The sequence below is a fragment of the Megalops cyprinoides genome, chromosome 19 (assembly GCF_013368585.1).
Source record: "Megalops cyprinoides isolate fMegCyp1 chromosome 19, fMegCyp1.pri, whole genome shotgun sequence".
NCBI classification, from domain to species: domain Eukaryota; kingdom Metazoa; phylum Chordata; class Actinopteri; order Elopiformes; family Megalopidae; genus Megalops; species Megalops cyprinoides.
This window is the reverse complement of record NC_050601.1, coordinates 12,155,266-12,179,850: the sequence shown is the minus strand read 5'-3', so window position 1 is coordinate 12,179,850 and position 24,585 is coordinate 12,155,266. Positions and strand designations below refer to the sequence as shown.

Here is a 24,585-nt window from a genome sequence, read left to right as displayed (position 1 = left end):
GGCTTAGATACAAGAAGAGAGATTAACAGAGTCACAGAAAGGCTAGACTCTGAGAGACCCATAAACACATGGAGACTCATAGACATTCATAGTGTAGCTAGAAGAAGAGAGACTCGGAAAGCCACAGGGAGACACAGCGAGGCTCCAGGAGACTTTACAAGGCTCCGAGAGGCACAAAGAGACTCAGATGCAGAGAATTAGATGCAATGAGACTTCTAGGGGCTCAAAAAGTTCAATGAGACTGCTTTGACCTTTATAAATCATTGTCATCTTTGTTCTGTCAATAAAGCAAGTTCAGTTTAATTGTAAACTGACTGGAGAAGGGAGAGAGAGTGAGACAGGGCTTAGAAGAAAATGGTAGGTGTGCAGAGACAGGAGAACTAAGAACAGAGTGGCCTAATTGGACACAATGATTCAGTAATAAAAACAAAGACAGAAACTGTTTGAAGTCAGCCTTGTCAATTTTCATTATTAAAACAGAGCACCATCCTGCTTATTTCCTCTTCAAATTAGCTTCCACTTGTTTGTTTTCATGTTCATTCAATTGTGTTCTTCATATGTAGGAACTCTTTGAAAATGCTGTCACAGTGAGTCATGCCAGGGAAGCGTTTGATTTAAATCAGGAGAGAGAGAGAGGGACGGGGAAGCCATTGGTTGCAAGGCAATAAGTGCAGTCCTCCTCCCCCAGACCACTGATTCATTCTGTCATTCCTAGATAGAAACATTTAAACTCCGCAGTGGCTGTCACTTTCTTTCTCCCCATTTATGTTATCGGAGTAGGTTTGTGTACGGTAGAACGCCAGCGGTAAGCGAGCGCATGCTGCATGAGGAACTCCTCCTTCAGGGACAGTGTTAATGTCAGGAGGTGAGCATCTGCTTATCTAGGCCAGTAGGGTCCAGGCAGCTGTAGAGCCCAACCACGCTGACCCTCGCTCCGTGCCCGCTCGGTCAGCGCGTGCTCGGTATTAACCGCCTCCCGCCACGTGTGCCTCTTTTCCTTCTTCATCCCTTCATCCCGTGTTGTTACCATGACGACAGTCTCTCAGGGCATGTCGCCCACTCTCCTCTTTCTCCTTCCCTCCCTTTGCTTTTCTTCCCTCCCTTGCCTTCGCCTGGCACCTCTCCCTCCCACTCCCCCCTCCCCTCCTCCCCTCACCCACTTCATCCAAATTAAGAAGAAAAGATGTATGACACGAATTTTGAAGAGGAGCCAAAAGACAAGGCAAGAGAGATGACAATGCTGGAGTGCACTGATGTCAGACAATTTATGACAACACGATAAACCAGGATCTGTCTACGGCACCACATTCGAACAGTCTTATGTCAGTATGCCAAACCATATACAGCAAACAATGGATTCTTTCTATGATAACGCACCCTGGTGTGGTTACATTGTAATATGACTGTGTATGTGTCACACTTCCTATATACCCCTTTAAACACACTGGCATAAACTCTGCATTTCTTTTGTCTACTTTCCGCTGTGTCTGTCACGGCAAATCAACCCCGTCGTGTGTTCCTGCCTAATCAAAGACATGTTCTTAGCTGCAGCACACATCTTAATCAGTGCAGAATAATCATTTGGTCAGCTTCACTGCCTTCTCTCATATACATACTACTGTGCTGTTTTTGCAGCCCGTAGTGAGTAGAACAGTTAGCGGTTTCCTTTCATGCTCGAGTCCATGGGGTAAACTTCTACATTCCTCTTTTGAAGAAAGGTTCTTACCATAAGTCTAATTCTCAGAGGACAGAGCCTGTTTCTGTTCATACAGTCTGTTTTCAGGATATTTTTTTCCCCTCTGTACTACATCATAACCTACATATCGTATTGTTTTCTCTCTCTAATGCTGTGCTGTAAATGTGATGCAATTATTGTGGAAATGAATTGGAAATATGACTGTAAAGATTGCTGAGATCTCTATCACCCCATTGCTCAGATGTATTGGGTGATAGCAATCAAAGTGCAAACTGTCAGAGGGAGTAGAGGCACATCTACACACACACCTATATATATATATATATATATATATATATATATACACATATACAATTCTTTGCAATGTTATCCATTTATACAGCTGGATATTTACTGAGGCAATTGTGGATTAAGTACCTTGTGAGGGTACAGTGGTAGTGCCCCAGGGGTCATACAAGTCCTGCTCCTGCCCGCCTGCCCGCCTACACACACATACACACACATATATGTATGTATATACAAAAAAGCATAGAGTATGCTGTTTGCTGTAATGCCAATTTTGGTTCATCAAGCTAATAGGCAACGATTAAACAGCAGCCAATTAACTCTGATCATTAGACTGAGACGAAATAGGGAGGAGAAAGAAATGAGGATGGGGAGATGGAAACAGCCAAAAGAAGAGAGAAGGAGGGGTAATGAAGGAGTGGGTCTAAAAAGCAACGCAGCAACAAAAATGTAAAAAAAAAAAAAATCCTGGTAAAAGTCATGGCTCTCTGTGGAGCTGTCCCGTGATGAGTGGTTCTGAAACTTTTCTTTTGGGAAGTGTCACTGTTAATGTTCTGTACTAGCCGTCTGCCTCCCACTATTAGTAGTGATGTGAAATTTATGTATTAATCCCCTGTATTTCAGTGTTCCAGCATGTTCCAGCAGCTCTCCTACACTAAAATCTCAATGACTCTCTTCTTCTCTCTCTCTGTTTACGGAAGTAAATAGTCAGAATTTGAGTCTGGGCCTCCTACTCAATAAAGGTGACTTGCTTTCATTGAGTATGGCGCAACATTAGCTTTTACATGGAAAGAGTGAGACACAGAGAGAAACAGAGAAAAAGAGGGGGGGCAGTGGGGCGGAGAGAGAGTGGGGAGGGGGTTTATTACATAATGCATTCAGTGAAGGCACACGTTGGACCCAGCAGAGAGTTCTCTCAGCACACACTCCGCTGCATGCCTTTCTATTCCCACTATGGGGGCCCGCTAGCTTCTGCTCCAGCTGGCCTCCCCTGTAATTAGGCTAATTGAAAACTTTAACAGAACCATTTTCTTGACTGAACTGTTCTTTGAACTGTTTCTAATAAAAAATCCGTATGAATTTCCCCCATGGCTGTGTTTCAGAGCCCCTCCTCATCTGGCTGCATTGTCTCAGGGAGCAGATGTCTGTCTCAGTAATTGGCACCACATCCAACCTGGAAGGAGCACAGACTGAGGGAAAGATGAAACAGCGTAATTAAACCTTTTGCCTTCACAGTTGATGTCTTACTAACAGGACACTGGACACTTGTTCCACAGGGTTAGGTCAGCTGCAAAGAACAGAGGCAGGTGATATGGTTCAGCCCTGCAGAAGCCAACAACACCCCCCCCCACACACACACCCCACACACACACCCCACACACACACACACACACACACACACACACACACACACATGCATAGACCCTTTAAAGAATGTGAACAGCTTTTTGTGCAAAACAGTAGTGCACCCTGGACCCAAGGAATCTTTTCAAAGGATCATGCTCATTTAATTTTCATTCAAGTCTGATTGGGCTAAAAGTAAAAGCCAAATACATCGAGTGTCTAATGAGAGACCAAAGGCTGATCTACTAGCTGCATGATCGATTTTAAAGTGCTAACCATATGACCATACAACCATGGCCAGGATATTCATGAACGGAATTCAGTACATAAATTATCATTAATAGTAAAAATAAATGGATAAACACTATAAATAAAACAACCACAAAAGCTGCAGGCTAAGATTCTAAAAAGTGGGTCATGCAGAAAGATTCTGAAATGTTATTTTGAAATAAACACAATTTTTTCTACCATTTTTATATGTCACACACTGCCATTATTTCATCCTAACAATTGTATTTCTGAAATATTGATGATTCTCCAGTATTTTCATTCAGCTTTGGCAAAATTAAATGTGCTTATGGGGGTATTTATTGGGTGTTTCTGCAAGCATGTAATGCAAATACAAATCAAGCTATACTTCTTGTAGTGTTTTTCTTTGATTAATTATTTTAAAGATTTAACTGGTGGATGTGTCCTTTAGCCACAGATCTTCCATGGTTATATATTCTAAATATAAGAAACAGATCAGCAGCTTTGATGAGATCTATTTCCAAGGAAACAGAATTGATCAAAGAGAAGTCAAGGCCATATGAATGGCAAATGAGGAAATAAGATCCCCAAATTCCAGGTGATGTGAAAAAACAAAACATTTGCACAGAAGGACAAGCGATCATTTCAAGAAAGTAAAAACAATGCTTCCCTTCTCAAGGCGATGGATACCTCATAGAAAAGTTGCTAACACACAAGTTCCCATGAGCCGTGCAGAAAAAAAGGGTTCTTCATGATGTCCTCATTCATGAGTATCTTTCATGGCAAACAAAAAGAATATGTTATTGCCCTCTGGTGGTTGGATGGAGATAAAGCTGTACTGTGCTGTGACTACTTCAGCAGCTCTCAAATGCAAAAACAACCCTTCTGAAACAATGCAGCCACAAAGCTGCTTACATAAATTCATTTGAATATAATATTAAAGAAATTTAATTTCTTAAATTTTGGAAACTTAAATTCATTTTTAAAAGATATTTGTTATTCATGGCTATATATTGGCTGTATTGCATATTTCAAAATGTTTTTTAAGTACTGTTTATACATAGATGTAATGTGACTGTGTTTCATAAATTGACTAAGTGAAATTTTTAAATTCATTAAGTCTTGGTGCTGGACTGCAGCCTACAGCTGGACTAAAACCTTAATTAAATTGAGCATCATTTGCTTGTACAGCAGGCAAGCATGGCTGATTAACCTGAGGACTCATCATACACATACGATCTTGCCTAGGCATTGCACAAGCTAATCAAGTAGCCAAACCTGTGGGTGAGAGAAGTCACTGGATCCTCTGATTAACACAAGTAACAAGAATCTAACCAAGATGGAGGAACAGAGCCAGAAGATGAAGGCAGTAGATCAAAATATCCATGGGGAGGAAAGAAAAATGTGACCAGGACTCAACAGCTATGCCCCAAATAGGAAATGATTGGTTATTACCAAGTGCAATTGCAGTAATTAATTGAAGGGATAATAAGCAAATGGCGATGAATCACTGTTTATTGTAAATCTGCATTAATTGAGGTTTCTTCTGTGAGTAAGCACATTTAATTGATGTCGACCAGCATGGTGGAAATAATAACAGCCGTGCTGCTGAATGTTTTAAGTGCCTGTTGCAGTAGAAGAGATGCATGTGAAGATTATTTTTAATGTAAATCGGTTATATCCCACTACTGTAATGCTGTGACAATTACAGTATGCTGTAATTCTTAATACACTTCTTGCATAAATGATACATCAACAGGAGCTATACATGGGTGACTGGATACAAAACTCATATCTTGTTAGATGATGGCAAGTTCAGTCCAAAGTGTGATGTGTAGCTGTTTTGGACAAAAGTCAAATAGCTTTGATTAAATAATGTTTTAGCCATTGCCTTTTCTGATAAGTAAGCACTTGTACACAGAGACAGCATTTAATACTATAATTCAAAAACAACAAAGCATGACAATTGAAAATGGGTTATATTTTCAGGTATGCTTTTCAACACTATACTAGAAATTAGATCAGTTCACTCACTGTACCAGCACTGTTTTAGAAGAAGAAAAAAATCACTGAATGTGAACATTTAATATTGCTTGATATTTGCAATAAAAGCCTGATGTGAAGATGAGACAGAACATTCAGGTTGGTCTCTGACTAGTCTTGTTATTTTTATATTAGTATAAAGTGTATCTATTACTGTGTCAAGCCTGGTCTCCATACTCGAAGGTCTCTGCTTCTACAACAAGTCCTGTTAACCTATTCTACACATTAATAACTGTGAGTGAATTTTTTTTTTTTTTACCACATTGTCAATATGATATTTACCTTTAACTAATTTACACCCCTACTATCTTGAAATAGTATCTCCTATTGCTATTAATCAAAATAATAATGGCTGGAACACCACACTTATTGATGTGTGCAGAGAATCCGTAATTTCATGTGCATATACACACAAACAGAACTGATATACAACAGCGACTGATTCCGTTTTTGTGAGTACCTGAGATGGAATCGTACCAGAGTCGTCAATCCGTTGCTCGATTGTCAACTGGTCAACCTTTGTTTTCTGATCAGATCAAAACCGACCAGAGCTGTCGATTCCAGAGCGCCGTTCTTCTGGTCTGCAATGGATACGGCCTTTTTTGTTTCACTTAACATTTAACCAAAAACTAACGGATTTCAGGAGAAAATTTATCGACTGACATTAAAACGGAGACAAAACGGTTTAAAATTTATTCAAACAGATATCTCTCGCAATACTGTTTTCCGTCGACATAATTGTAATACAGCCGGGTAAGTAGCTACGATACCTATCAGAGCCAATAGATGGTCAGCCTGGTTGTTCGAATATAGCAAGCTATCTTGCCAAGTACATGACTGCATTTTCAATTCATGCTAGTTGCACAGGATACAATAACCTAATCGGTGTAATTTAAAACAGTTAAACACAAAAAAGATGCTAACTAGTTACCTTGCTGGATCTCTCGCTGATTAGACGCAATTCAATTCAGCGAGCTAACGTTAGCTACCCAGCAAGCTGGAAAGTCAAAGAAAATATAAAGCTAGTTAGCTATGTGAATACCAGTTTTATAGTTTCTTTTGCCATCTATATAAGCTAGCTTGTTAATTATGTATGCATTGATGATATCTGATTGGTTAGCTAACTATTTAAGGAAAGTTTGCCGATTGAGCTATCACTGAGCTAACTAGCGTTAGCTAATTGTCTACAGTTTAGTCAACGTTAAGTACTAAAAGTCAAACGTATCACGAAACTGATATTTCAGTGGAAGGGTTTCTAACCAGCTAGGTAGTAAACGACAGTGATACAAAAATAGCTAGGTAGCTGGCTATCTGTCTAGCTGTAAGCTTGGGAACCAGGCTAAGCATTGAAGTGGTTAGCCGTAGCAAGCGTCCACTGCTAACTAACATTAAAAAGAAAATCCTAAACAGATATTGACGTTGGCTGGGTATTAGAGCAACTTGATAAGTGGAAACTTGACCCAAACCAATTGGCCCGCTTGATAGCTAGCTAGCAAACGTTTGTTTCGCCGAAGCTCATCACTATAATGAATGGGGTTCGGTTAAGGGCTTCGTTAGCAAATCACGGACCGGTAGATCTGACAGAAAACGTCCGTTTCGAGTGGCCAACATCATACAGCTAGCTAGAGAGTATTAGGAGTCTCAATCAAAGTAGAAAGTGCAGAATAACTGACAAAAATGTTTAGGTTTTGATACACATTACTTTTGCGTTAATGAACACATGGTTTTGCTCTGTAGTATACCTCTTTGTGCAAGCGGCATAGCCTGTGACATTCAAGATGTAAAGTAGACAGATGGTAAAGAACTGAACAAGACAAGAACCCACTGCTCAATTTCAACGCCAGCTATTTTCTGTCCTGTGGCTAAGTAGACTAACTCTGTCGAACAGTTTAGGCAGTGTTCATGTACTGCAATAGTCCATTGATTGATTATTTTCTTTTGCTATGTGTGCGCAGTAGCTAATGAGGAAATCAGCATTGTTTGCCTGCAAAGGCCGCAACATTGTCTGTCATGAAATTATGCGATGGTTTATAACCTTACACATGAATGTTTTCTAGTTCTCCACAGTGGCGGGTGTGGCCTCGATGGACCCGCCCAATAAGCCTGGATCCAATCAGGTAGCAGATGTGGTCTTCGTCATCGAAGGAACTGCCAATCTTGGTCCCTATTTTGAATCTTTGCGGAAGCATTACATACTTCCTGCTATCGAGTGAGTACTTGCTAATCTATATGGTATGGCTATTAGTCATATGCAGTTTTGATTATTTTCATACTGTGGATATTATTACCACTATACCGTGTCCTTGTGCATGCGTGGATTTTGGGTTATTGCTTTTTGTATAGTAGGTGTAATATGCCTATAATTTGTAATGCCTATCTGTAGATGTAGCCTTAATACCGATGAATGTTTGTCATCTAATCAGTTGTACTTTATGGACAGAGTATGTAAATAACTGTCTGTCACAGGTATTTTAATGGAGGGCCCCCTGCGGAGACAGACTTTGGAGGAGATGTAAGTTTTTTTGTAGCTTTTCCTCATATTTGGCTTTGAAGAAACCAATGGAAATGTAAAAGTAAAACAATCATTCTGTTGTTAAATATGGAACACACTGCAATATTTAACGTAACATAATATTTTACGTAATCCATTCTGATCTAGGCAAGCTTACATCTAAAGTAAATGCATATAGTGCAAAAATATAGGTTTTCATTTTTATTTTCATCATCAGTGTATTGTGTCACCTCTCTTCCTGAAGCTGTGTGTTCCTCATGTTACCATCAGTGAGTATTTCTGCTTGTGTCTTTTGTTTCTCTGTGTCTCAGTATGGGGGAACTCAGTACAGCTTGGTGGTGTTCAACACAGTGGACTGTGCCCCAGAATCCTACGTGCAGTGTCACGCGCCCACTAGTTCCGCCTTCGAGTTTGTCACATGGATCGACAGTATCCAGTAAGGATGAATGGGACTACACCTCCCACGATGCCTTGCTATGCCATACAGTGGGGAAATGAGTAAATGTGCATGCAGGGTTCTTCCCATCTGCACTTTCCTCATTATTTCTGCTTTGCTTGGGTTTGATAATGGGGAGGGGAAAGATGTTGGGAGCTGTGGTCTTCAGAAAGGCTTCTTACTCTTTAGTTTATTTGTGTAGAATTCCACTTGTGTTATTGAGGAGTGTCTTCTGGGAGATTAAGTTTACAATCTTTCTACAACCTTACTGCAGGAGAACATAGTTTTTTATTGGTTCCAGTAAGTCCAGTCAGCGGCTTGTCAGCAATGTTAAAGATCTGTTCTGTCTGTTTAGAACTCCCTCCACAGTCAGTATGGATACAGTAATTTGTCCACCCCTCTTTTTCTCTGTCCCTTTTCAGGTTTATGGGTGGTGGGGCAGAGAGCTGTAGTCTGATCGCAGAAGGGCTCTCGGTGGCCCTACAACTATTTGATGACTTCAAGAAGATGAGGGAGCAGATGTGAGTTGATGTTTTTTTTTCTGAAACGCGTCAAACAAGATATTCAGAATGGACACTGATCAGCCCTGCAGTGTCATACGTGCAGAGACCTGTTCTGAATGGACATTGATCAGCATTGCACATTGACACACACACAGAGCAGCCCATGCAGCATGGACACTGTCCAGCATTACATGTTGCCAGGCACACACATGCGCAGGGCCAGTCAGTATGGACATAGCCCAACATTGTGCATTGGCGCATACACGGACATTAATTCAGTGTGGACAATGTCCAGGACTGTACATTGGCGCACACACATTGAAACTCATTCAGTGTGGACGCTGCCAAGAACTGTATACGTGCAGATGTCCTTGTACATTTCTCATGCCACAACAAGTTGACAGCACTTTGATGCTCAGTTTGATAGCCTAACGGCCACACGATCAGGCTTCTCTCTCTCTATCTCTCCCTCTCATTATCTGTCTGTCTCTCTCTGTCTGTCCCACCTGTCAGAGGTCAGACTCACAAGGTGTGTGTGCTGCTGTGTAACTCTCCTCCTTACCTGCTGCCTGCTGTGGAGAGTGTCAGCTACACCGGGTGCACGGCAGACAGTCTGGTCCAGATCATCAGAGATGTAAGTAACTACAGCTCCCAACATCCCACAGAAACAAATGAGCAGCCGCTGTGAATAGTAACTTCTGCTGTGTGGACCTTCATAAAAGACACTTGAGCTTTTCATACTAGCTCTCCATCGTAGAATAAAATATGTATAGCATGCTGTGACTGATACAACAGCGTGAAACATTTGTTAAATGACAGCAAGCGAGGGGTGTTTTTCTCTCATGTGGAAGTTAATGATTGCTACATTTAAATTGAGTCATTTGTGCACTCGTGAATGAAAATAGTATCTTGGCTGAAAGGGAAGCATTTTTTTTTTATTATTATTATAACGTCAAGAACTGTCAGTGTTTATGTCGCTTTATTATCAAAATTTGAATCATTCACCTTTTAAATGAATCTTCAAGTGCCGAAAATGAATGGGCACAAAGTGTGATGGAGCGGCAGCTGCACTGCAACGGCGTTTTCTCTCTCCGCAGAGAGGCATCCATTTCTCTGTGATTTCTCCGCGGAAACTGCCTGCTCTGCAGTCCTTGTTCGAACGAGCTTTGCCCGTGGGAGCTCCGGCCGACTCGTCCCATCCAGACTACAGCCAAGACCCCCGTCACATGATCCTCGTCCGGGGTATCGCCTTGCCTGGTGAGAGACATTTGAAAGAGGTTCAGCCAAAGCTGATCTTATACCCCAGTGCCGAGCAATTTTTAATGACAGCGGCTGTTTTCAAGTTGAGTACCCATGCCAGAATTGTTTCATGTCAGCAGTTTTTGGGGCTGGCAAGTGTGTTGGTCCAGGAAAAGTGCTGATGGATTCACACCCTAGCCAGGTAGAAGTCAGAAAGTGATGACTGAAATTGAACCAAGCTGGACAATGGTGTTACAGGGAGACAGTCACAAGTTCAGTGCAAGGGAGGTGTTTAAAACACCATGTACTACTTGAGAATGCCTATTCTGAGACTGTTTCAGTAAGTGTCCTCACACTCCAACAGTGCTACAGCATTAGCAAAACAAAACGATAAATCATTTGAGAGTTTTACATCATTTTATCCACAGTAGTGTCACTGTATTGTAAGTATGATCTTGTTTTTCTGCAGTCTTTGTGAAATGGGCTTGTGTCTCTCTCTAGTTGCCCCAGGGGGAGGGTCAGGGGCAGTTTCGCTCAAACCGGTTTTGCCCCCTCAACCTCTGCCTGCCAGTCAGCCTATGGGACCGGCCTCTCAGCCCCAGCCTGCAATCAGCACAGCCCATCCCTACCAGGTGCTGAATGAGCGAGAGAATGACTGTTCATTTGTGCTCTGTCGGTTTGTTGTACCGTACCGCTGAAAGTTTCAACACGAATGGCTGCGCTCGAGTTCTTGTTTGTGAGCTGAATCTCTGCCGCTTGGATACGCGGAGTGAACGTTTTCCCTCCGCTCTCCCTTCGCCAGACTCCCTCGCTCAACGCGGCGCAGGCAGCCGCTCAGATGGCTCTGGAGGCAGCCAACAACCAGAAGAATCGCTGTGAGTCTGTCTGCTGCTCTTCGTCCGCTTGTCTCTGTCTCACGGCTTTCTAACCAGTCGTCTCCTTACCGTGTCTGTATGTCCTTCTCCCCCCCCTTTTTTACTGTGTGTCTTTCCCTCTCCTGTCCTCTTCTCTCCTCACCATTTCTGCCTGTCACACTCCTTGTTCTTATCTTTAATTACAGTGATTATGACTGTGACAAATATTCACACACTCAGTGTCAGTATTTGTTCTGTGCATACATAATGCCTGTGTCTTTTCTACAGATGGAATTGGAATCAGGAATACTGTGTTGAAAGTTCACTGTTATTTTTACTCCGTCTCCCTCTTTCAGTCCCTGGAATGCCGAACCAAGGTCCCCCCTTCAGCAGCCAACCGACTTCTCTCCCATCGGTGAAACTCGGCCCGTCCAACCAGCCCAGCCTATCTACAGTTACCACAGTAACAACACCTCATTTGACCCAGCCGCAACCCGCTCTCCCCCAGCAACAGCAACAGCAACAGGTCCAGCCCCCGGGCCAGCCCACAGCCAATCAGCAGCCGCCGCAACCCCCCCAGCAGCAGGCGGCATCGAATCAGCAGACACTGCCATCCTCCCAGCCTGGCATGGTGAGTGGGTTTGACCAACCTTGGGAAGTGTGTCTCTGCTGAACAGTTTACACAGCCCTAACCAACAACCATTGGGAAAGGACAAAACATGCCCCCAATAAAAGATACGTTTGCTGCACGCCTATGAAATGCTCCAGGCCTTCGTGTTACAGATGCAGATGTTTTTACCACTGGAGGGCAGAAGGGGGGAAAGTGATGCTTTTGGAAAACCAGCTTTACTCACGCTCCACTGGTGAGCTTGGGGCACAGCAAACTTTGGCTAAAACCTCTCAGTACAACTCACCAGCTTTTGTCCATCTCCCCCTAACTGGAAAAAATGTCATTCAGATCCATTAACAACAAAATGATAATGCTGATGATGGGCAGAGGCTTGTAAGGAGGGTGAATGCTGAAGCACCCAGCAACAGAATACCTTTCAAACATGGTTTCCATCAAAATGTGCGTTTGATCCGGTTGCTGGTGGCTTTGTTTTCTGGTTCACCAGACAATTGGCAATGTTTTGTCATATTTCGCACAGGCTGGATATATTGGAGTTTCGGGGCAAAAACCTTTTGCTGTTACAAGAACATTCTCTCCCGGCTGTTGTGATTCATTTAATGGGATATTTGTATACTAGGGTTCAAATTTAAGAGCGAGGTCAGAAAATATGTTAGAACTACTGCTGGCTGTGTACACTCAGTTGTATTGACTGCATACGCTATAATGCAAATACTCTCACTCTGGTGTTTTCTTGATGTTAAACCTTGTGTATTGCATGTTTTCAAAATAATGTATGAGTATGTAATAGAAAAAATGCTTTCTCTCTCTCTCTCTCTCTCTCTCTCTCTCTCATGAAGCCTGGCGTGTCTGCAGCCCAGGCCAGCTCGAATCCAATAGCACAGCAGCAGGCAGTAGCCAATAAGATCATGGCATGGAGTGGAGTGCTGGAGTGGCAAGAGGTGAGGGGAAACGGTGAACTCCAAGCGAATCTTGACACATATGCATTTATAAAGAGAACATGCCACATTCTGCGCTCAACAAGCGTGTACCAAAAAGCAGAAAATCATCAGAATGTAGCAGGGTATGCGGAGTGTACGGTATAGTGCCCTGGTGCAGTTAATGTCCTTTAGTAATTCAAAAATAAAAATAATTTTACTCATGGTATTTGCTTAAATGTTGGTGAGTATGACAACGTGTTCTGTGTGGAACTGGAAGGTGTGTTGCTGGCTTACATTCATTTTTTGTCTTTCGTTCTCCATGTTGCTCACGGCCTTTTAGTATCTCTCAGAACCAATTTTTCAGTGACATCAGTTGATTTAAAAGGTTTAAAACTGTCAAAAGACTCAAAAAGGCAGCGCATTTTGTTACTCTCTTCCTACCGTGTCGTCTGGAATCCAGGCACTTAGCTATAATTAGCTCAACTTTTTTCTCAAAGTGTTTAACAGGCTAGGTGCTGCAGTAATTAGCACAAGGTAGGAACTGCACTGCCTTGAAACTGAAACCGATTTTTCACTCATTATGCCCCACTGTACAGCTCCATATTACATGTGAATGAGCCCAAAACGATTTTAGCAAGTGGAATATTTTATTCTTACAAGTGGAGTATTTAAACACTGTTAATATTTAAACAGTGTTGTTATTAGGAATGATTCTGACCCAGTGTTTTGGTCATTATAAGCAGCTGTAACGTACTGTAAACTTCTTGTATCAGCTTTTCAGTGAACATTTTGAAAAGAGTCACTTGGTAACTGAACTGAAATGTTGTGGAGCATCTTACTACCCACACCTGGGTGGGAATGATGACCCAGCATGCTTTGATATTTTCCATCAGCATGCTGTGGATTCATAGAAGATGAAGAGCATGTTTGTGTGGATCAGCAAGGATCAGAGGCTCATTTTTTGATTCTTTGGATGATTAGCCTTGGATGCCCAGTGACTGTCCACATCAAGCACACGTCTTGTCTTTCATTAGCTTTTCTTGTCTGGACTTGACTTGTATTGAAGTTATCAAAGGAATAATAATTAAAAAAAAAAACAGTCTGGCCTTTAAAATGGTCTACATTTTGCAGAATTTGTCCATTATAATCCCTGGTTAGCATTTCAGGTGTTATTCTGAATCTGTAAATCATACCTCAGTATTGCAAACTTGTTTGCTCACAATTTTTATTTTATAACACAGCCCCCTTCGTCTTCTGCTGAATTTTGTTAAAAAGTCTGATAGAAATATAACATATGGCTCCATGTTGAGTTTACTTGTATGCTAACTTCCACACTTGTCTTGTCATCCCTCCACCTCTCTCACATACCAGAAGCCCAAAGCAACTTCAATGGATTCTAATACCAAACTCACTCGTTCCTTGCCCTGCCAAGTGTATGTCAACCAAGGAGAGAATCTGTGAGTAGAAAACTACAATTACCATTATGTCATCTTATTGACCAGCCAGTGATGTCTAGTAGTGTTGTGTACAGGGATTCCTGTATTTATCAAAAAGTTGCATTATTAAAAAATACATTTGTCTGTACAGTAATTGTCAAACAAAAAAAAAAAACTTGTTTGAAAGGTAAAAAGTAACGTGTTTTTCAATGTTTCATTTCCTTGAGAATCTGAAGAAACATTTCTCCTCATTTCGTAATGGCGTTGTTGCCCTTACATTTAAGTGGAAGACGTTTACTGTATGCTTGTTGTGTGTTTGAAGGAAAGGATGGAGTAAACTGACTGGGCTATTTGTTGGATGACTTTCTCACATTTCGCTTCTTTCATCAGCAACGCAGACCAGTGGCCTCAGAAACTTATCATGCAGCTCATCCCCCAGCAGCTACTGGTGAGGAACCCGTACTGGGCTGCACTCTGACCCCTCCCTCTGTTCCTCCCACCAATGTGCTCCTCCCTTTCCTCCTCATGTCTCTCATTGGATCCCTCTCTTGTCTCTTTTTATGCCATTTTAGCATTACATTACATTATTGTCATTTAGCAGATGCTCTTATCCAGAGCAAAGTACATAAGTTACAATTTTTACATGTTTTGCATAGTTATACAGCTGGATATTTACTGAGGCAATTTTGGGTTAAGTACCTTGCCCAAGGGTACAAAGGCAGTGCCTTTGGGGACTGAACCGGTTCCCTTTTGGTTGAGCCCTTTGGATGAGCCCTGCTCCTTACCCCTGCGCCACGCTGCCAAATGTATCATTGATTGTCTCATTCTCCATTCCCTCATTTCGGCTGAGCATGTTCTTTTACACCCAGTTATTCTGCATTTGCAGTTGTCACACCCCTCTCCCTGTCTCTTCCCCCCGTGTTTTCAGACGACACTCGGCCCGCTCTTCAGAAACTCCAGGATGGTGCAGTTTCACTTCACCAACAAAGATGTCGAATCACTCAAGGGTTTATATCGCATCATGGCCAATGGCTTTGTGAGTAGTTTTCTTTGTGTACACTTGGCCTTCTGTCCTTCTCTTACTGTCCCTACTTGTCCGCTGGGCTTGGAGGGTACCTTTTCCTTTAATTGGCTGTGAAGTGCTTACCTTTCTTTTAATAGATAATTACCATATGTAATTGGCATAATACAACTTTATAGTTTGAAGATGGCTTTGAGGTGAAATCAGTTGCTTTTATAGAGGAAATTCTCCTTCTCCTTATGTATGGATTACATACGTGGAAAATCAGGGTTTGTGCTCAGCATTGTACAGAGTGTGCACACATAACAATATGTACACATGCAGAAACCTTGTTTGGACACTGGCTGGATTTTGTTAACTGCAGGTATTCTTCATTTGGTCAGCAGCATGCAAGGCCTGTCTGCAGTTGCAGGCTGTGTCCACCAGGTGGCAGAGAGAAATAAAGCTTCTGAAATTAATTTACTTGAGTTGTAGTGATACTCCGTGGCCACTGTGGGGAGTATGGTGTGGAGCTTTTCGACTGGTGGCCTGAAACTCGACCTGGCAGAGAGATAACTGCCTCAGACACTAATGCTGCTCTCACACATGATGTGCAAATGTTCTTTGCAAGTGATTATTTCCATTGGGGTGGAAAGCACAGAGGCTGTGATTGCAGCCAGACAGCACTAAGTGACTTGTTTTAGTGCCACCAAACTGAATTTCATTTGAACTTTCGTTGTTGCGTTGTGTAATGTAGATGCATTTGACTAGTTACTGAAGCCATGAAGTATCAAATTACTTTATTAAAATGCTGGACAAACGGCATATGCAAGAATATGAAAAGTTCACCCTTATTGTCTGAGAAATGTCTGACCTCAGATAAACTGCAGAACAGTTTTTATGGTTGATAATAATCTTTGATTGGCTATCTGAAATACAGGCTCATCACTAGTTTGAATAGTAAAACAAAAAGTTAGCTATGAATGTTGATTCCTGCAGGTAACTGTAAGAGGCCACCTACTGTGTTGCCCTCACAAAGACCGCCGGTACTTTCTGAGCTTGACTTAAGGGGGTGAAAGAAAGCCCTCCTTCCCTCCCTGCCTCTTTCTTTCTTTCTCTCTCTCTCTCTCTCTCTCTCTCTCTCTCTCTCTCAGTGACAGCATTTCCAAAGTAGAGGAAACGGTGCACAACAGCAACAAACAACAAAATAATAATGCAAAAGCGTTGATCAACTCATAAAACAGACAGAATTTGTGACTAATAATCAGTGCAACACATGTTGGATTAACAGTAATTTGAGATTAATATGAATAGTATGACACACAATCTATGTGTGTACAGAGTGGTACATGCTGCATTACTAAGGTGTTGACAGGCTGATGCATGTAGAGTAGCTAAGGGTTCTGTGTGGCCTTCACCTCATCGAACAATTATCTTTGTAGAATGGATGTGTCCAAATGGTAATGTTCTTTTTGTTGTGCTAAAAATAATGGGTAAATATCTAATTTCACCCTGCATGTGTGGTTTTATGTAGCTCTGTGGACTTGAAGTGTAATTGTAGAATAGAACTGTAGTGTTTGGTTTAAAAAGATTTCCCACCAAATTATGTAATGGTGATGGACTGCATATCTCAGTTAATTTTAGCTTGCAGTATGCTGTCAGTTATTATTTCTGTCTCTCTCTGCCTGTCTGTCTATCCATCCATCGATCTGTCTTTTTCTGTCAGGACTGTAGCGATTAGTTGGCTAATCTGTCCTTTATTGAAGTAAAACACAAGTTTTTGTTGACAGCAGATTGTCTAATTTGATTGAAATTGATTGGGTCAAACTCTTTGTTGTACCTTCTGAACAACCAGTGCATGACCATGGGAGTATTTTTTTCTGCAGAAGCATAAATGAACATCCTGTTCTGCAGTGGAATAACTTTAATCCCTTAGCAATGGCTATTTTAGTCTCAAAAAATCAACTACTACTTTTTCATCACAGTATTTTCTGTCAGACAGTAGTCACATATGTTAGTCAGGATGCGTAGTCCTCTGTTTTATTCATATGATCATTTCCACTACCAATACAATGCGTTGCTGTTTTAGACTAAATCAGTCATTGAGGTAAACTTTCAATGTCATGCAGCACCTGGATCAAGAAAACTTTTTTTGTTTTGCATTGCTGTGCATTACGATTATTATATAGGTTATTATATCATGATGGCCCTCAGCTTATACTTGCCACTGTCAGTCACTGTCAACTGTCACTTTTTGTTACTTTGTCTGTCTGTCCAGGACGGCTAGCTAGCCAGCTAATGTTAGCTATTATTTCATAGATAGCGGTTAGCTGGTAAAGTTGGGAACTCTGTTGCTTTACTCAGTGTAAAAAAAAAAAAAATGCCTCCCACAAATTTCACGTGCCTTTAAACAGAAAGCTACCATCCTGTTTTATTATGAAGCTCAACAGACACACAAATCCTTTGTGTACTCGCCCATTGAATAATACTCAAATTGTCCTTACAGGGGGAATTGCTAGTGGCAGTAAATCTCCAGAAAAAAGTGATGTTCTGATAAGTACATTGTCCACATCCAGGGTCAGGAAGAAGAAAGTTTTATCTGCACTCCACTTTTGGCTTCAAATTAGATGGCAAAGAAAATGTGACAGATGGGAATAATTTTACTGTTTACACAGAAATCTTGAGTTCACTTGCGCAGGGGTGGTGTAGTCTGCAGCATAATTTCAGTTAAAAACTGGGTAGGACACTTTGGTACTCAAGAAAACATCTCTCTCAAGTCCCAGCATTCACAATTCACATCCAAAGACTTGAATGCATCACATTTTTACTGCCTCAGTTGCTTTGTAGATTGCAGTAATAGTGGTAGTGGCCAGTTATTATTGTTAAAGAAGAGTGTGTTAGAGATGGTGATACAGATTAAACAGGTATCAAATATGCAGGAATGCATGCCAGTGTTATTTTCAAACAATAAAGAAAACTTATGTAATTAATACAGAATATCTGTCTGTCTATGCTGTTACTGCACTTGAACAACCATTGTAGTTGTTGTAGTAGCAGTTGTATCTTGCTGCATCTCAACACTGCCCACAAATTTGATACAGTACGTTTTATCAGGATATTTTGAAGATATAGACTTCTACTACTGAGGACACGATTGAGTAACAGTGTAATCAGTGAAAATAAGTGGCCCTTTTCACAGGACCAGCATGTTCTTCTATGCCTCTCTCATTCTTTTTTGGTGTGCAGTGCTTTCGTATCACTTCTGCAGAACTGTTTCAGGTTTGGAAAAGTACCAGGATGCTTTTGTCACGGGACTGTGGCCTGCTTGGACCTCTTGTGGTCTCCGATTCGGTGAAGCTTTCGGGGGAGGTTAAAGCAAACCGGCTCTCTGTCTCCCCCCTCAGGCCGGCTGCGTGCATTTCCCCCACAGCGCCCCCTGTGAGGTGCGCGTGCTCATGCTGTTGTACTCCTCCAAGAAGAAGATCTTCATGGGCCTCATCCCCAACGACCAGAGCGGCTTCGTCAACGGCATCCGACAGGTCATCACCAACCACAAGCAGGTCCAGCAGCACAGGACGGTGAGTGAGGACGGCTGCCGGGTGCATTTTGTACATGTGCTAGCATTTAGTCCGAAGCTACATCCACCCCGCCGGTCATTGACTATTAGCTTAGGGTTGTTTGTGGCAAATATGCTCTCACAAAAGGATAAGAAAATAGAATGCTTGCTTTGGGTTTGTGTTTTGAGATTAGGTTGGTCAAGGTTTGTGTTGTGTCCCATCAGCTTTGCAATGGTAAAATTGTGCTTTGTGTACGCAATCTCTAATGTATACAAGATGTGTTTCTGAGTGGTGTATATTTCAGTGCGGTTGCCTGCAGGCCTCTGTTCTACAGCTCAGCTCAGTTCTGAGCGGTGTACGGTTAGTCACACGGGGTCCGAGCTCACGTACTCTGGAGTCCTGACCCACTGCTTGTGTTCCAGTTGGGCGCTGCAGGTGCAATGCAGCAAGGCGTGGTCCCCCCCAATCAGAACTTCCTCAACCGGCCGCCTGGACCCATACCCGTCTCCCATGGCAACGTCCAGCAGCAAGTAGGGAGCCCACACCTCGCTCTGCGTCTCTTTGCCTCTCTTTTCTGTCCTTGTTTGTTTCTTGGTTTTTCCTGTCTTTGTGCTCCCTCTGTATTTTTCCCACCTTTGTGCATCTGAGGGCATGCTGTATTAACCCCTCCTCCTTTCCCTCCTTTTCTCCCTCTTTTCTCTCTCTCGGGCTCAGTCTGTGGTATCAGGCATGCCTCCAGTCAGTCAGGTCACAATGATGGAGGACCAGCAAAGGCAGTCTAATTTGGTGAGAGTCTCAGAGTCTCTCCCCCACTCTGGAGAACACCTCCTGGTCACACTCTTCTCCCTGTTCACCATGCTTTTTCTCTCTCATGTCAATGAATTTACTGTATGTAACTGTGGTTGCAACATGTAATGTTGTTTTGACTATCTCCTGTCTATCTCTCATTCAGTTGCCAATGAGAGCAGCTGCCACAGCCAATCAGCAAACACCAGGCACAGGTGCCCCACCAAGTCAGGGAGCTCAGGGTGGCCAGGCCCCACCTCAGGGACCTATGCTCCGCCTCCCGAACCCGGGAGCCAATCCACAACTGCGCAGTCTCCTACTCAGCCAGCAGCAACCGGTAAAAGCATGGGATTGATAGCTGGCAGACCAGGAAGGAGGACTGTTTAAGATGCACATACTGACTTGACTTAGTGCTAATTCATTCAGAACTTGCAACGTAAAGCTAGCAACCTTTGCCAGCAACATACATTTTAAACTCCTCCAAAAATCTGGCATCATTAATATTCTAATAAAATGCAAATGTGCCAGAAGTGCCCGTGGCAGTTGTGTGAAAGTGAACCGAAAGATGATAACCAGTTGGTCGAACAGCCCTAACTGACAGTGTATGTTGATAAGCATTCTATTTTTTGATGCCAGCCCTCTGTCCTCTTTATAAATGAAGCCACAGTTGTGTACCTGAAACTCATACATTGTGTATATGTCCTGTAATTCATTTTTCTCTGTCCTTTACTCCCTCTCCCTCTGCCCTTCAATCTCTGTGCTTCCCCGTCCCCATCCCTCTTTTCCCCTCAGCAACCGGGTGTCTCGCACATGCAAGGGCCCATGCTCTCCCATCAGGGACTGGGGCAGCCAATGGTCCATGCTCCTCCAGGAGGGGCCACTCAAATGCAGGCCCAATGGAGACAGCCTCTTCCAGGTATCCATGGAGCTACACACCCTTAGTGTACGGAACACTGTTGCCATCACCATTATGTGGTCCAAACTGATGACAGAACACATTTGTTAAAACTTCAGCTGAGTAATCCAAACACGTGTAGAGAAGGACTAGATTAAACTAGACTAAACTGCATTAAAGACGTTAGTTACACTGGAACACATGTACGAAATGCACCTTCCACCTGTACAGCAGCCAAAGTGTTTCGGTACAGGAGTTCACCTGTTCACCTGTTACAACTGATTTGCGATAACTGCGCTCTGTCATTATAAGAATCATGTAGCACAAGCAATTAGCAGGTCCATGGGTTGGCTACAGTAAACAATAGAGATAGGCATCCCCTAGAGACACACATGACAGACATCAGACCAGGATGGGCATTTCCATTGCATTTCAGGGAGACAGTCACACGCCGTCACATGGCTGGTGTCAGATGTCGCACCCCTGCTGTACTCAGAAGTGTGTATGCGTCGATCTCTCCCTCTCTCAGGTCAGATGTTGATGGCCGGAGCTCAGAGGGGCTCAGTAGCCCAGGCCCCAGGCATGCCCCAGGTGTCCAGTGTCATGGAGGATGAGATTCTCATGGATCTCATCTGAGCCAGGACCAAAAGACTGCACTTCCCATCAGCTCCAGCTGAAGTCTTTGGTGAAGGAGCCCTGAGGGCGAGGATTTTGCAGTTTGCCACACCCACTGATAATGCGAGAAATCGCAGACGAGCGGCATAGCCCTGACACTTACAGCATGGGCTGTGTGTGGAGTGTGGAACAAACAGTACAGTCAGTGGCTGATGTTGAGCATTGTGCAGTCTTTGCAGCAGCAGACACATAAACAATTCAGTTATACCTACAGCACAGGGAAGGGTGGGCACGTGGCAGTGTACAGTACGCTGTACTCTGCTACACTGATCTGCCATTTTGTTTGAATTTTCATATAGAAGCCTGGCCCATGTTGCCCAGATTTACTTTTTTCTTTTTCTTTTTCTTTTTTAACAAGCTTTTACCACTCATTTGTTGCTCTTTCCATTTTGAGGAATCTGGACGTTCTTTTATGACAGTAAATAAAGATTAATTTTGTCAGACAAATGTTTCTGATCCGACAGTGTTCTCTGTTCAATGATAATTGATGCATATACAGAGTATGCACACTGATTGATGAGACAACATTACACTATGGCCAAAAGAGGGAACGAGAGAGAGAGGGATGACAAAGTATATAAGCAATTAATGGCCACTGCAAGGAAAGACTACTGAGAGGAACACCAAAATAGACAAATAGATTAAGTGTCTGCTTCTGCCAAATGGTATCTCAGTGTTAATTTTAACTACTCCAATATGTTGTGTATCCATACAGGGGCATCATGTGCCAAATAATGTCTCCAGGCCAAGTAGTTATACCAGATGGCACTGTTTGGCAGCAGCACTATTTGGCAGAGCGCAAAACAGCCGTGCAAAGACCAACACTCAAATACACATACGCGTGGGTTCTGGCTTCACGTTCGCAGAACATATTACAGGCATACTCTCAGATGCTGTGGTTGTACCTGTGTGCATGGGACTACTTTATGTAGACTGCCATACATGATTGTCAGTAGTACATACACATAAAAAGAGTAAAATAAAGCTACAGCATAATTTGCACTCATACACATTATACCCTCCCGCATATATTGTTGTCCCTATCATGTAAGCATAAACACTCCACATACACTACACAAATAGATACATTCTCACACACAGACAGGAAATGATGTCAGTTCGGGTCTCCATGGAGATGGAGGCAGTTGCTAGGATACTGTGACACTGAGATCTCACTCTGGGTTCTAATCCATCTCCCTCACCCAGTAAGAAACAGTGTAGTCTTACAAAGAATTGCTTTTATTTCTAAATCCTCATATCTGTCTCTGTCAGAAAATGTCACAGACTCTCAGCTCAGCTCTCCTGTATTAACATTGCTATCTAAGTATAAGTTGCAGTAAATACATATATACACAGCGCCCTTCATACTTATCCACACACTTGACTGAATAGGAACGAAAAGCATGATTTAACAGAAAAAAAACATGCATGCTGGATCATTTTTCTGCTTATAAAGTAAAATGCTATTTTATATTATTTATGGCATTGCAGAGAGCACTCACAAAAAATGAATTTCATTCCAGAAAGCACAAAGGTCACATTTATTGAACTGTGTTGTTAACATTCCTCTGATGTAGATCACAATGACAAGATACTTCCTATAGTGTTTTATGACAAGGGATTTTAAGCATCCAGACAGAATTGCTTTAGGCCCTACAAATATTTTTTTTTGTTTGTGAATTGTTTTCCTGACTTCAACAAATGTTCAATTGGATTGAGGTCTGGAGACTGAGATGGCCAGTTGAGAACATTTATTTTGTGCTCAGTTAAGCATTTCTTTGTCAATTTGGATCAATGCTTTGTATCACTGCCATGCTAAAATGTCCAGACTTGGCAGAGGGAACAAGTTTTTTGACCAAAATGTCCCTGTACATTTTGGAGTTCATGACTCCAACAACCCCAAAACCTTATGGATCTATTTGACAGTGGGCATGGGTTTATTCTCAACATAAGCTTTACCTTTTTACACCAACTATTAATGCTGGTGAGTATGTCCAAAAGGATGAGTTTAATGTGACCACAAGACATGCTTCCATCTGTTAGTCAGATTGCACAGCAAATTCAAGTCACCTTCTCATGTAGTTTGCCTTCATTAGAGGCCTCCTCCTTGCAGTCCATCCATGAATGACACATTCACAAGGGCTATGTCCAATAGTACTTTTCAATGCTTTGTGTCCTGAGGATTGGAATTTGTTTAGGAGCTGTTGCATTTGAATTCATGTTTTCCTCCCGAATCACTTGTCTCATAGTCCTCGGTGGCAGGATACAGTTGTATCCTCTTCCTGGGAGGGTTGCCACTAAACAAGTAGCACTAAATTGCTTAATAATACACACTGCAGGGGAAAGTGGTAGATTTAGCTTTTTGTGAATTTGTACATCTGCCAGCTTATGGAGGCAGCTTGTTAGGTCTTTGGAGAGCTCTCTGACCTTAACCATGATGATTTTTCCATGTGTTACCTCCTTTTACACCCCAGCAAACCTTCAGAGCCCTCTCTGGAGTTCCAGAAGCTTCAGTTATACTTCCGAAAGAAAAGAAGCAAATATTAGCGTAATTGGTTTTGTTGAACTGAATTTAAAAGATAACCTAAACCTCTAAATCAATGTGACCCTTGTGCTTTCCAGAATAAAATTCAAATAGGCTTTATATAGGCTTCAATACAACACATGACTTTATGACCAGTGAGTTGCACACGAGAGATGCACATTGAGCATTGGGCCCTGTTTCCTTCTGGTACATGGAAATAAACCCGGTTTGATGGTAAGCCATGACATGCCATCGGCACGCTCCTCTTATGAAATAAACAGATGCATTGCTTTCTCAATTGTAGTAAATGATCTTGGAATCAGCAGAGTGTTGTATAGTATGTTCACTGACAAAAACTAGGCATGTGCAAGTGAAGTAGTGCCCTACTGTGAAAATGGATACTGTACTTCCATAGTGCAATATGTAAGTTACGTCCTCATAAGCATGAGTGATGTTAAACAGAGGATCATCTAGATTTTTAATGTATACCCTTCCCAAAGCTGATTAAATCATTACATGCTAATACCACGAGAAGCACCTCAATAGCGTTTAGGAGAGACAGAAGTTCCCAGAAGTATTGCTGCCAACAGTGCACCACTGCCTACTTAGTTCAGTGATAAAACACTGCCATGTACAGTCGGTATTCATATTAAGTGTATTAATCCTCTCTGTGGCTCAAGTCAGCATTAATCTAATGTCCTGTAGTGTCCATTCAGTCAGTCATCTGGAGTCTGTACCAGCAGCAAAGGCAATTCAGCGAAGGATTGGTTGTTTCTGAATATACAGCTTGGCCAGACACCACAGTGCATTAACACTGATACAAGGGGATGGGGGGTGGGTTGTTTGAGGGACTCATTTAAGCAGCGGGAGAGACAGAAAGGGATGGAGGTGAAGATAGAGCAGTCCATAGAGAGAGAGAGATCCGGGAAGACTACGATTTTTAAATGTGGTGTGTGAGCGAGAGAGGGAAGAGGGAGAGAAGGAGGGAGGGATATCCACTGCA

At 42.3% G+C, this 24,585-nt stretch overlaps 1 protein-coding gene across 3 annotated transcripts; it reads left to right on the top strand.

Moving 5' to 3' along the window:
- The first annotated feature begins 6,186 nt into the window (after positions 1 to 6,186).
- med25 (mediator complex subunit 25) lies at positions 6,187 to 21,456 on the top strand. Of its 3 annotated transcripts, none has more exons than XM_036552695.1 (20): positions 6,187 to 6,370; positions 7,675 to 7,826; positions 8,084 to 8,129; positions 8,441 to 8,565; positions 8,988 to 9,086; positions 9,582 to 9,702; positions 10,166 to 10,325; positions 10,809 to 10,939; positions 11,110 to 11,182; positions 11,518 to 11,792; positions 12,629 to 12,730; positions 14,084 to 14,166; positions 14,536 to 14,593; positions 15,074 to 15,181; positions 18,550 to 18,723; positions 19,125 to 19,232; positions 19,417 to 19,488; positions 19,655 to 19,825; positions 20,281 to 20,404; positions 20,913 to 21,456. In XM_036552695.1, the coding sequence occupies exons 2-20, from the start codon at positions 7,702 to 7,704 to the stop codon at positions 21,017 to 21,019; spliced, it is 2,262 nt and encodes a 753-aa protein (XP_036408588.1). In that variant the 5' UTR covers positions 6,187 to 6,370; positions 7,675 to 7,701; the 3' UTR covers positions 21,020 to 21,456. The 3 variants fall into 3 exon arrangements, with proteins under 3 accessions (XP_036408588.1, XP_036408587.1, XP_036408589.1); XM_036552694.1 differs by having other exon boundaries at positions 14,081 to 14,166; XM_036552696.1 differs by lacking the exon at positions 19,417 to 19,488 and having other exon boundaries at positions 14,081 to 14,166.
- The last annotated feature ends 3,129 nt before the right edge of the window (positions 21,457 to 24,585 follow it).

What these genes read in the sequence shown, in the direction of transcription:
- med25 (XM_036552694.1), top strand. Translation starts at nt 7,702, where the DNA reads ATGGACCCGCCCAATAAGCCTGGATCCAATCAGGTAGCAGATGTGGTC. An exon ending in TACATACTTCCTGCTATCGA is followed by an intron (nt 7,827 to 8,083) that starts GTGAGTACTTGC and finishes TGTCTGTCACAG; the next exon opens with GTATTTTAATGGAGGGCCCC. An exon ending in ATGGAGACAGCCTCTTCCAG is followed by an intron (nt 20,405 to 20,912) that starts GTATCCATGGAG and finishes TCCCTCTCTCAG; the next exon opens with GTCAGATGTTGATGGCCGGA.